The sequence below is a fragment of the Vitis riparia genome, chromosome 11 (genome assembly GCF_004353265.1).
Source record: "Vitis riparia cultivar Riparia Gloire de Montpellier isolate 1030 chromosome 11, EGFV_Vit.rip_1.0, whole genome shotgun sequence".
Lineage (NCBI taxonomy): Eukaryota > Viridiplantae > Streptophyta > Magnoliopsida > Vitales > Vitaceae > Vitis > Vitis riparia.
Genome location: NC_048441.1, coordinates 17,625,192 through 17,638,540, shown reverse-complemented (window position 1 = coordinate 17,638,540; position 13,349 = coordinate 17,625,192). Strand labels below are relative to the sequence as shown.

The following is a 13,349-nucleotide window of genomic DNA, read 5'->3' as shown; positions in this document are numbered from 1 at the left end:
GACGTACCCTGGATTTCTAATAGGCACACGTGTTGATCTTCTTAGCTTATCATTGCCTCCTTATTTCAGTTGAACCTTGTCCTTAAGGTTCAAATTAATATACTTGTTGCGCAGCTCCTAGGTATTTTCCCACATAGCATCTTCTTTTGGAAGCTTTTTCCACTGGACAAGGCTTTCTTCAACAAAACTTGACCCTTTCTTAACCCACCTAGTATTCAAAATAGCTTCAGGTTCCATAATAATTTCACCATCATCAGTTAGGGATGGCAACTCAGTGCTGGTGGCCTTAGTCTCCCCTACCTGCCTTATAAGTAGTGAAACATGAAAAACAGGGTGAATTCGAGAACCTTCAAACAACTTGAATTTGTAAGCTACCTTTCCAACCTTTTCTTCAATTTGGTATGGGCCATAAAAGCGACTGGCTAACTTTTGGTATGCCCTCCTATAGACAATTTGCTGGCAATAAGGATGGAGTTTAAGGAAGACCAAATCCCCCACTTGGAATTCCATGTCCTTTCTTTTTGAATCTGCCACTTGTTTCATTCGATTAACTGCTGCATGTAAATTGATCTCGAGCTGTTGTAAAATGGCATTTCGAGATACCAATGTCTGGTCTACCTCATTCACAGAAGATACTCCAACTTGATAGTTTGGAATACTTGGTGGTGACCTCCCATAGAGAGCTTGAAAAGGGGTCATCCCAATAGAGGAGTGGTATGTAGTGTTGTACCAAAATTCAACCCATGGAAGAAAAGAACTCCATTTTCAAGGTTGTTGAGAAACAAAACAATGAAGATATTGCTCGACGCACCTGTTAACTACCTCAGATTGACCGTCGGTTTGGGGATGATAGGCAGAGCTCATGTGCAGCTTAGTACCCGACATTTTGAAGAATTCACGCCAAAAGTGACTTATGAAAATGGGATCTTTGTCACTAATAATTAATTTTGGCAAGCCATGAAGCTTGACAATCCCTTCCACAAGTTTTTCAGCCACCATTTTTGCCGTGTAAGGATGCGACAAAGCTAAAAAATGGTAATCCCTCAATAAAATCCATGGTGATGTCATCCCAAACTTGGCAAAGGATGGGCAATGGTTGAAGAATACCAGCTGGAGATAAAGTTTATGCTTTATTATTTTGGCAAACAGTGCATGAGATTACATATTGTTGAATCACCTTATGCATTGATGGCCAATAGAATTGTTGTGTCAATCGCTTGTATGTTCTCAATACCCTAGAATGTCTTCCATATGGTGAGTCATGGAATTCCTGTAATAACTGATTGACAAGTTGGGAATTAGGAGGAATTACTACACGGTTTTTGTAACATACCAAACCATTTTGCCACTTGTAGAGTGCTCCAAGATTTGCAGTGGCAAGCTTGCTAATTCAGACCATGTAGGGATACTCGTTGGCTTCCTTCTTGATTCCATTCCACAAAAATGTTTGAAAGACAAAAAGAGTATTAAGGCTAGGGTCGCCTGTTACTCTTGACAAAGCATCAGCAGCTGAATTCTCCCTTCCCAATTTGTAAGTGATCTCATAGTCATACCCCAGCAATTTGGATACCCGCTTTTGTTGTTCTGGCGTCACTATGCGTTGCTCCATTAAATACTTGAGGCTGCGTTGGTCAGTTTGGATGTATAATTTTCAGCCCAACAAGTAAGGTCACTAAGTCCGAATAGATTGAACAATGGCAAGCATTTCTTTGGCATAGGTAGACCATGATTGCTTAATGATTCCCAAAGCTCGACTCATGAATGCTATGGGTCTCCCTTGTTGAGTTAACACTGCTCTAATGCCAACACCTGAAGCATCAGATTCAATGACAAATGGTTCATTAAAATCAGGCATAGCAAGGGTAGGAGTAGAAGTCATTGCTTGCTTCAAAGCCTTGAATGCATCCTCTGCTTCTTCCGTCCATCTAAATTGCCAGTTTTTTAAGAGGTTGGTGAGTGGCCGAGCTATAACTCCATAATTGCGGATGAACTTTCTGTAATAACCTGTAAGGCCTAAGAATCCTCACAAGTCAGAAACATTAATGGGTCTAGGCCAATTAAGCATAGCCTTAATTTTCCCTTGGTCCACCTTGACACCTTGTGGAGTTACAATGTGACCCAAATATTCAACTTCTTGTTGGCCAAAGGCACACTTGCCAAGCTTGATGAAAAATTTGTGATGCCTTAATATTTCAAAAGCTTTTTTAACATGTTCAATATGCATGATCCAATTGGGGCTATAAATTAGAATATCATAAAAAAAAACTAACACAAATTCTCGAAGATATGGTCGAAATATTGAATTCATAGTAGCCTGAAAAGTTGAAGGAGCACTACACAAGCCAAATGGCATAACCACATATTCATAATGACCATTATGTGTACGAAAGACAGTTTTGTGAATGTCTAATGGGTGTACTTGTACCTGGTGATAACCTGATCAAAGATCAAGTTTAGTAAAAAAGGTTGCCCCATATAGTTCGTCAAGCATATCACCAACGGTTGGAATAGGAAATCTATCCTTGATGGTTACAGCATTAAGGGCTCTATAGTCAGTACAAAAACGCCAAGTTCCATATTTCTTTTTTACTAACAGAACAGGTGAAGATAATGGACTTGTGCTAGACCTTATTAGCCCTAATTTTAACATGTCATGAACTTGTTTTTCTATTTCAGCTTTTTGAAAGTAAGCATACCTGTATAGCCGGACATTAATTGGCTCAGTTCCCTCTTTGAGATTGATGTGGTGATCTATCTCCCTTTCTGGTGGAAGTTGCTTTGGTTCTTGATAAATGTCCTCAAATTCTTGTAACAACTGCTGCATTTCTGGTTGAATTCCTTGAGACACTTCTTCCATGGCTGCATGTAGACAGACGACGAATATGGAGTTTCTCTGTTTTATCTCTTTTGAAATTGTTTTGAATTTCGTAGGCTGAATTGGTTGGTTGTCAATTCCTTCTAGTTGATGACGTTGGTCCTTCCACGAAAACTCCATTGTCATTCTTTTCCAATCACAAACCACCATGCCCAATTGTTCAAGCTAGTGGACTCCTAACACCGTATCCAACCTAATCAGCGGTAATGAATAAAGAGTTAAGGTAAATGGAATACCTTGCAATAGAACTGAAACATTTTCAAATCTTCTTTGGCACTTTAGAGGATCACTATTAGCCACTTTCACATTAAAGGGTTCAGTTAGCACCACCGGTAATTGCAATAGTTCAGCTATCATCTCATTGATAAAATTGTGAGTTGACCTACTATCAATAAGAACAATCAGTTCATGGGGTCCCACTTTAGTCGAGACTCGCATGGTTCTGGCTGTTGACCACCCAATGAGAGCATGGAGTGAAATTTCAGGTTCTCCTCGAAGGTGGGTGTGAGCTCCCGCTTCGTCATTTTCCTCTTCGTCATAGTTTCCTTCAAGCAAGAGCAGCTGCGGTCCTTTGCATTTGTGTCCTGGTGCAAATTTCTCATCGCAATTAAAACAAAGGCCTTGAGCACGCCTCCTCTGCATCTCAGCCCAAGTGAGTCATTTCATTGGTGAAAGGGTCTTCATTTTCATTGGAGAAGAGCCAATAGTGGTCCTGCTGAATGGACATGTAGCCGTCTCATGACGGTTCAACTGCTCATCTCGCATCCTAGCCAGACTAATGGCTTCCTTCAAGGATTTTGGCTTAAACATCCGAATCCCATATGCTATTTCAGCTTTAAGACCTCTCATAAATGTGCCAACCAATGCCTTTTAAGTCCACCCCTGAACTCTATTCCCCAATCTCTCACATTCTCTTTGGTACTCACGCAAGGATCCCGTTTGTCTTATTTTTTATAAAGACTCGTCAAAGTCTTCGCAATCTGTTGGACCAAAGCGAGACCATAATTTCTCTACAAAAATGTCCCACGTCACCTCATTCCTTTCCTCATGATAAGCCTTGCGCAACCACTGCCACCATTGATTTGCCTCTCCTTCCAAATGAAAGGAAGCCAAAGACACCTTTTGTGTTTCCAAAGTGCCCTGGTATTCAAAGAATTGGTCGATACGTGTAAACCATTCTGTTGGGTCATCACCAAAATACTTGGGAAATTCAAGCTTGGCCAACTTAGAGGAAAACATTGGTTGTCCCCCTTCTGTGTTTTCACGAGAACGACCATAAGAAGACTGTCCGCTGCGTTCATTGACGTTGCTAGAGGTTGGGTCTTGCTTTGTACTCAAAACTTCAGAGATCTAACTGATAGCATTCTCTAGTTGATGTAGTTTGTCATTAATACCCAGCTCCATTTTGCTCAAATTAGCTTGAAGCCCCCAAGACCTACTTCTAAATTCTCGATTCTTTCTTTGTTGGTGGCCATGATGTATGACTCTGATACCAATGATAGGTCCCAGTCAAAGCCTGAATATAATTCTCTTCGGGTGAGAATAAACCACAGAGTTTGGATCAAATCTTTGCTGCCTTCTTATTGAATCTGATAGAATTTAAATACATAAAGTTCAACCACTTCCTACAAATAAGGAAACAACTACTCAACATGTTGCAAATAAGTAGCTATAACTGCATGACCCACTCCTTCCACTCCTTTGCAAATATGTGAACATCGAGAACAACTTGGACTAAGTCTTTGACAGCACATCCATCTTCCCATGCACAGTCTGTCCTCCTTACACATACCCTGGATTTCTAATAGGCACACGTGTTGATCTTCTTAGCTTATCAGTTTGGTACACGGGAATAAGGAGTGGGAATAGACATATCAGTCATTTTCTCCCTTATTCTTATGTTTGGATAAATGTTAAGAAGACAAATAAAATAAAAAATTATTCAGGTAGAAATCAAATCCAACTTATAAGTCGGATTTGAATTAATCAAAAGTAGGTGGTATTCTGATTCATTAAACCCATTTGATAATATAAAATAACATAAATTTACTATTTTACCCTCTTATTTCATTCTTCAAGCCCGACGCTTATCTTCTTTGCAAAGCTAGAGACTCATTCATCATCCACTTCTATGCAACAAGTGATTCTCCCAAACTAAATCAATCAAACCTTCCACGACATTTAGAAAAAAAAAATTCAATTTCTAATTTCTAGGGTTTTGAATGAAATTTGAATTTTTTTATTTCCTCTTTTGGAAATAGGAAAAACATTTGCTAGCTTTAAGAATTTAAATATTATAATAAATAAATAAATATATATATATATATATATATATATATATATATTTTGGTAAAATATAATTTTATAACTACTTAAGCATGACAAATTATTCAAATTTTTAATAAAAATGATAATTGAATATTTGTACATTAGGGTTATATGATTTTTTATGGTTAATTTTTTAATTATTAAGTATATATATATTTTTAGTCTTATTATTTAATAACAAAAAAAACTCTCAAAATTTATTTTTTTAAAATAAAAAAAATTATTTTAAATTATATGGAAGGATATTATTGTAAATTTATTTCTTTTTCATTTCCATTCCTATTATTATCAAACATTAGAATGGAAACAAATAATCATTTCAATCTTACATTCTTAAGTTCATCCAAATGCTAGAAATGGAATCATCAAATTCATTTATATTCACTAAAAAATAGGAATAGAAACAAAATTTTCATCTTCTTTCCCTATTCCGACGTACCAAACACCCCCTTAACTCAACCTCATTATTCTAAATTCCAGTTGAACTCAAGTTGGTTAGGTTAAATTTAAGTTGATTGGATTAGACTTGAATTGATTGAGTTATATAATTCAAAATCTATACATAATGATTTTTTAATTAATTTATTTTTATATATTTATACTGAAATTTAAATAATAAATAACATAAAAAATTCAAGATAACAATAAAAAATGAAAATAAACTCATACATTAAAAAAAAATGAAAAAGTGTGTGATATAAAAGTAAAATAAACTTATATGTTTTTTTTTAAATAAAAAATATACGATATAATTATAATTTGATATTTTTCTTTAAAATGTAAAAAAATAAATACTATCATAATAAACATTATAAATAAAAAATAAAAAATAAAAAATGATTTTGGCTAGGCCCAGGGTTGTTCAAACCTTAAACCTAATTCAAATTGAATTTAGATTGAAAAATTTTAATTAAAGCTCAAAAATGTTTACCCAAACCCACCCAAATATCGGGTTAGGTTTGGGTTGGGTCAAACCAACATGACCAAGTTGTACCCTACTTTTAAGAAGGAAATTCATGCATATTTTAATTTTTTTTTCTCATACATTTTAATTTTGAATCTCAATATAGTTTTCAATTCATATACAAGCTGCCATTAAAAAAAAAAACAAATACCGAAGAATTTCTATCATTTTATGAATATTTATTTTATTATACCATTTTTATTTCACATAAATAGGGCAAAATGTGGTCTAGTGAGAAAAAAGAAAAAAAAAAAAAGGAAACACGGGCATAAATATCTTTGAAATTTCTTTCCGTTGAGACCAAAACGGAGAAACTGATCCCCAAAGTCGGTCACAAGTCCGATGTGGGACCCTAACAAATCAGCAACCAAATGGAATCCGCGTGTACGGCCAAGATAAAAGGATGATGACTCCAAACGCGACGTTAGGGAGAGGCAAAAGACCGGAACTTTTTCTCACGTCTTTCTATTTTCATCTTCAACACGCCTAAGCAATTCCTTTGAATCTCCCTCTCCTACTTCTTTTTCCTTTCCCTCGAAGAACCCTAATCTCAGTTTTATTCACAGGTCTGCGATTGCCTTCGATCTTTTTTTATGTAAAGAATTTCATTTTTTTTTGGAATTAGGGCTTCTTGTGATCTAATCGTGTTATTAATTTTTAAATTTTTTCAATTTTGGAAGATCGGGGTTTAATTCCAGGGAATCGGCCATGTTTACCCGAATTTTCGGCAAGCCTAAGCAGGAAGCCAATGCTTTAACAACGTTGGACAAATTAAACGAGGTTTGTTGTCTGATTTGAATTTTGTTATTTATTATATTTGATTCAATCAGTTTACGTGGGGATATTGGGATTTGGAGTGTTCTTTGCTTTTAATTCATTGTATATGAAACACTGAATTGCATTTAAGGGTTCTGGGGTTATGGTTTGGAAGAAGTAGATTCCTTAACGGCAAAGAACATAAAAAAGAAAAAGAAAAAAAAAGTAGAATTTTGCATGATCAGCTTTCTTCAGGATTCAGGAACTGAGGTGATCGATGGACATCAGTTGTTGTAATAAAGATGCACTTTTTCCTCAAAACCACAAAATGATAATTTGGAGCAAAATACAAACTGGAGTAATTCCATATTCTGGAGAGAGCACTTAAATATGATTGGAGGCTGCCTGTCGCAAGAGGCACCTGAAACGCTGTTTCAACTCTGATTCTTATAGGGTAATAGGAAATATTCCAGATTTTGATGACATTGAATAGAGTTTGATTGCAAAGTCATAATTGGACAAGGAATAACCTTCAGTAATCGTATATTTCTATCTTATATATTTGGAAATGTAAGATTACCATCGATTTTTGGAAGGAAATGGGTTTGTTCCTTTCAATTGTTTGTTTGAATGCAACAGGGCATCTGATTATAATTAGGTGGAGCTGTCCCCACCTTTTGTAAAAAAATTGCTGTTATCCTCTCTCCTCTTTCATCCCAATCACTTTCCCTTTATTTGTTAGTTTTCTTTGTATTTTTGTCCCAGAAGAATAAAAATATTGTTGAGTGTGTCATATGATATTTCAGTTTGAGTTTGATATTCATTGTCTCCAGCTCTCGGTTGTGTTGAAATCTGCCACTGGTGTGAAAGAAATATCATTGAATATTGAGAGAAATGTAATTATTATCTTCAACATTGTATACAAAAAAGGATCCCTGCTCACAAATTTTATTGGCCAAGATGCATTGGAGGCCACTATCCTAATATGTCTGATAGCTTGCAGAATTATATCGAAATTGGACCATAGGCTACTTCAAATTTTTGGGATAAGGTTTCATGGTTTGGGTGTAAGGGTATACATAATGATGGTGTAAATTCACAGCTCAAGTCTACAAAACTATAAAATTTCAGAATATCCCTATTGTTGAGTTCAAGAAAACTTAGACAACAACTTCAGATAACTTCCCCAGAGAAAAGAAATGAAATAGTACTAATATTTTAGCTAAAATTGACTATAAAAGAAAATCCCAAATGGGCCTGAATCTTGGTTCATGAGGTGAATCGCTTTGAGCTTTGGAGCCTTCATTTCCATGCCTTCTGCAGACCCTTGTTTCTAATGCTGCTGCCATTGATCTCCATCATAGAAAGATTTTGAAGGTCCAGTAATTTTTCTTAGTTTTCTAGAACATAACATGTTGAATCAACTCTTAAGGTGAGATAACTATCAAAACCCGTTTTGGATTTTTTTTTTGCCTCAATCACTGGAAGCTTTGTTGGTACATGTAATAGGAATCACCTTTGTTTTCCATATTGCTAAGATGTATGTTACATCTATCAATGATGTTTAACATTTTTGCTTGTAATTATTATTGCTTTAACCCATTTTGCCACTGTTGTTAACCTGAACTTTCTTTTTTTTTTCTCTGTATTATATAGACACTTGAAATGCTAGAGAAAAAAGAGAAAGTACTTCTAAAGAAAGCTGCTGCTGAGGTTGAAAAGGCCAAGGAATTCACTAGGGCAAAAAATAAAAGAGGTATGATTGCAAAATGCATGCATTTTTACTGAAAATATCATTTTCATGGTGTTATGTCTTTGATTATTTTGTGTTTAAGTGCTTGAAATTTTACTTATTTGACATCTATGCACATACACGCGCTACATGATGTGTGATTTTTCTTTGGATTTTGCTATACTTTTTGTGCTTTTTCTCATGTAATGCATCCCTTTTGGTTTTCTGGTGCAGCATGCACTCTTTTAGTACAGGGAAATTCCTGAAAGAAAAGATTCATGAATTTTTTTTCCCCTTCTTAAGCAAAACCATAAAGCCACATAACTGAAATATTTTGATAATGACACCAGAAGAAAAAAGCACATTATTTTTCCGTAGTCAGCAGACTTGCAAACACTGGCATACTCAATGCAGATTGACCTGCCTATTCCATTGCTTTGTACTGAACATTCAATTACCATGGAATGTAACCCGACCAATATAGTAGTTCATTTTGTCAAAATCTGTGGATACTGATAGTTTCCTGTTGATACTTTTAATCAGCTAAAATCGTAAAACAGCCAACTAGGTTTTTTTTTTTTTTTTTTTTTAATTTTTATTGTGTTTTCATTATTATTTGGTTTGGATCTTAGATCGAGGATATGTTGCTGTGTTTTTCAAATCAACAATTTAGATGTCTTCTTGTCGAATTCCAACTTATTTTCCCATTATGCAGCTGCTATACAGTGTTTGAAAAGGAAGAGGCTATATGAACAGCAAATTGAACAGCTTGGGAATTTCCAATTGCGCATTCATGATCAGGTGACCTTGTATTATTGTGTTAACTAATGATTCAAACTTCAAATTGTGTTCCAAGGATTATCTAATTGCTATATCATATGTATTGATGTTACAGATGATAATGTTAGAAGGTGCAAAAGCAACTACTGAGACAGTGGATGCATTAAGAACTGGAGCTGCTGCAATGAAGGCAATGCAAAAAGCAACGTAAGTATAGCTGTTTATTTAGTGTCTTTGTAATTCCTAAAGCTTCTTCTTCAGAATTACTATCTTGCTATGTTAGTGATATAATTTATTATGATACAATGATAAATTTTGCCAGATTTCTTAAATTCTAAATGCTCTTCTGAAACCAAACATAATGCACCCGAAAAAAGGCCACTTCCTGATGTCAAACATTGTTTGGTTGCATGTGATTAGATGTAAATCATTATTTTTTATCCCTAATTTTCTTTTTAGTACAAAAGCTAACTCTATTTGAAAAAGAAAAAAAGAAAAAAAACGAAGTCAAATTAATTTTATACCACGACAGAAGAAATATTAACATCTTGGTTTCCCATAAACGCCTCATTCAAGATTCTTGAAGCCATGTGATATTATGTATTCTTGTTTAGAGGTGGAAAAAAACCGCTGCCTTGTCATCATGTTTTGCAAACTTATCAAAGTTCAGATCTGCAGAATATTTAGACTTTAACCACCAACATAAACTCTCAAAGATATTGCCTATTTTTCTCTGATTCATTAAGCATGCTGCATGAGACTATGGGAAAATGTCTTAATCTTAGTAATTAAGCAAAATTTTAACTGACGTGTTTGAAAATGATATTGGATTCTGCAGGAATATTGATGATGTGGATCAGACAATGGATGAGATCAATGAGCAGACTGAGAACATGAAGCAGATTCAGGAAGCATTGTCAACTCCCATTGGTTCAGCAGCTGATTTTGATGAGGTCTCTTAAAACACTCCTAGACTGCCCTAAACTCCAATTGGCTGCATTCAAGACAACTTTTTCTTTCCCATTGGATTGTCAGCCAATGGCTACAGCTTTGAAGATTTTCTTTTTCTCTTCCTGTTGTATTGTCAGCCGTTGAATATATCTGACAGAGAGTCAAAACATCACTGTTTTTGCTGAGGATGAGTTGGAAGCAGAACTTGAGGAACTGGAAGGCTTTGAGTTGGAGGAACAACTTCTTCAGCCTGCAACAACTGCTCCTGCAGCTCCAGTCCATGTCCCAGCTGGCCGCCAACCAGCTCGTGCTGCTCCTCAGAAGCGCACAGCTGAGGAAGACGAACTTGCTGCATTGCAGGCTGAGATGGCACTTTAAGCAGGTCCTTTTTCTCTATTCTGTATGAAAGTCTTTCAGTTAATCCATGCAGCATTCAAATTCTATTATTGTGGTCATTGTTACAGTAATGTGCTTAATCTATTAGTTGACTGATAAGTGGTTTGTTTATATTATTGCAGTCTGGAATGTATACTGCTGGATATTCGACGTCAATTGTTTTTCAGTTTGAACAATTTGAGGCCATACACACGAATCACCTAAGAAGCTGAGACTCTTGCCATACTGATACTTATAAGAGTTATTTGCTGGTTTTCTTGTTTTCTTTATCTTCCAGGTATTGTTGTGCAGAATGAATGGAGATTATGTAAAGAATCAAATTGTATTGATGTGGAATAGTGCAAATCCTATCGTGCATCCATTCTTCTGTTGTATGGGTTTACCGGTAAACAGACAATGTATATAAAGGTGGCATAAACTAAATGCTTCTCCTTTGTATTCTGCCTTTTGGAGCTTCTAAGGGTTTGTTTCCTTTCACATTTTGTGGACAATTGTTTTAACATTTTGTTAAGGCCTGAACTGAGAGCTTATTTGTTATCTCCCATGTTAGAAGAGTATATTATAGGGGTATATTCCATGAATAAAGGATTATAGTGTGCTTTGGATGTGGTTCAAGTCTTCGAGATGTCAGTTAGTCACCAGTGGATAGAGGGTTATGCCACTTGATGGATCCCCCTAGATCGTCTCTATTAAGGATTGATGGTGGGATTTTTCCCCATGAACATTCCTGAAGCCTTGTGAAGATGTCATTTTCATATTAAAAAAAAAAAAAAAGAATAAATAAATAAATGAAAAAGGAAAGAAAGAAAATGAATGAAAGAACATTATACAGCTTGTCAATTTATATGCATTCATTCTATTTAAAGGAAAGTGGTCAATCCACCACTATGAATTTCTCTTCTTTCGAGTGGAAAATGGACCGAAAGCCATATGAGAGATGAAAGTGTTTTCTCATGCCAATGATGCCGTCTTCCAATTTAGCATTAGTCCATTTAGGTTGGAAAGGTTACACGAACTCTGCAAATGATTGATTCTCCAATTGGTTGAGCAATTTTTGCAGCACCAATGAGGGGAAAGTTTACAAAAAAACCCCATGAATGGGTCATCCCCCAATCTCAATTCAGCAGCTCACAGCTTTGATCATCTCGAGACCTTGCTCTCCTCTACTGTAAAGGTACGGGATATCCTTAGAAAACTCATGGGAGTTTCTAGGCCTGTTGGGTTTCTTATTTGTTCTTCATTAGTCATTTTTTATGGACAAGATTAAAAGTGGTTGAAACAATTGTTATCTTGATTGGGATCCCATCACCTCACAAGCCTTTTTGAATGAGCTGAAATATCAGTGAGAACTGACATTGCAAAAACCCTCAAAAACACTTCTAATAGAATGTTGGATGCATTTGTGGATTCTGCATTTCAATCTCTATAGTTTGATAGTAATTATTTCAATCACAATTATGATATTTACAAAAATCAAAGAACATTTACAAAGCTAAAACATTCTTTGACATTATCCTCTCTCAAAAAGATAGGGTTTGATAAATATTTAAAAATTATTATTAAAAATAAGGAGAATTACTTAAAATGATTATTGAATAATTGTATAATAGTACGAGTCAATAATTAGTTTCAAAAATCACTTTTTTATTATATAATAAATCATCAAAAATACCATGAAGCATTTTTTTAGTAACCAAACACTAACCCGAATTGTTTCAAAAATTCCAATTTCATACTCATTTTTAAGTTAATTACAATTTTTTTTTTATAGTTTCCTATATATATCACTTTCAACAGGCAAAATGAAGGTTTTACAGTTAAAAGATTATCTGCAAAATTTTGAGATTCAAAAATTAAAATTATTAGATAACTTAAAAGTAATCATAAATTATAAACTAGATTTAGAAATAGTAATATTTAATTTTAATTTTCTGGCCGCCTTTCAACGGTCACTAACGCTTAGTATATATAGTCATCGTCCACTGACCTTTATGAATCACTTTCATTTAGTTTTAAAGGCTTAAGAGGAAACTCTCCTTCAGAAGCTTCACCTTTTCGGAATTGGGAATCCATTTTCTCAATGTCTGCATTCATGGTGGAATCCGATCGATTCAATTAACTAGAGCATTGGTGTTGAACGAAGGATCAGGTTTCTTTTCTATTATTTTTATGAATTTTCTTTTATGTTGGGTTTTGATCGATTCAGAACCCGAATTTCCATTTCGTTTTACTTTCAGAGTATAATCTTTTTCCCTTTTTGGGTCTTGATCGTTTTTGTTTTCTCTCACTCTTCAAACTATCGTGGTCTTTTTCCCTTTTCGCATCTTGATCGTTTTTTTTCCTCACTTGTCAAAAGATTATGATCCCTTTTCCTTTTCGAATGTTGATCAGTTTTTTTTTTCCACTTTTCAAAAGATTATGATCTTTGTTCTTCTTCAGATCTTGATTGTTGTTGTTTTTTTAAAACTTTTCCGCTCTGCCTTTCAACGGACGCTCAGTATATATATTCACCGTCCATTGGCCTTCTGTATCGCTATCATTTAGTTTGAAAGGCTTCAGATGAAACT

General features: G+C 35.0%; 2 protein-coding genes across 2 annotated transcripts; one reads left to right on the top strand and one right to left on the bottom strand.

Moving 5' to 3' along the window:
• Positions 1–117: 117 nt before the first annotated feature.
• Positions 118–699, bottom strand: LOC117924814. The gene has a single exon (XM_034843522.1). The coding sequence runs from the start codon at positions 697–699 to the stop codon at positions 118–120; it is 582 nt and encodes a 193-aa protein (XP_034699413.1).
• Positions 700–6,587: 5,888 nt separating this feature from the next.
• On the top strand, positions 6,588–11,389 carry LOC117925625 (vacuolar protein sorting-associated protein 32 homolog 2-like). Its single transcript, XM_034844691.1, has 8 exons — positions 6,588–6,733; positions 6,848–6,947; positions 8,580–8,679; positions 9,371–9,456; positions 9,551–9,642; positions 10,274–10,388; positions 10,573–10,768; positions 10,905–11,389. The coding sequence occupies exons 2-7, from the start codon at positions 6,876–6,878 to the stop codon at positions 10,762–10,764; spliced, it is 657 nt and encodes a 218-aa protein (XP_034700582.1). The 5' UTR covers positions 6,588–6,733; positions 6,848–6,875; the 3' UTR covers positions 10,765–10,768; positions 10,905–11,389.
• Positions 11,390–13,349: the final 1,960 nt, after the last annotated feature.

What these genes read in the sequence shown, in the direction of transcription:
- LOC117925625 (XM_034844691.1), top strand. Translation starts at nt 6,876, where the DNA reads ATGTTTACCCGAATTTTCGGCAAGCCTAAGCAGGAAGCCAATGCTTTA. An exon ending in TAGGGCAAAAAATAAAAGAG is followed by an intron (nt 8,680 to 9,370) that starts GTATGATTGCAA and finishes CCCATTATGCAG; the next exon opens with CTGCTATACAGTGTTTGAAA. An exon ending in AATTGCGCATTCATGATCAG is followed by an intron (nt 9,457 to 9,550) that starts GTGACCTTGTAT and finishes TTGATGTTACAG; the next exon opens with ATGATAATGTTAGAAGGTGC.
- LOC117924814 (XM_034843522.1), bottom strand. Translation starts at nt 699, where the DNA reads ATGACCCCTTTTCAAGCTCTCTATGGGAGGTCACCACCAAGTATTCCA.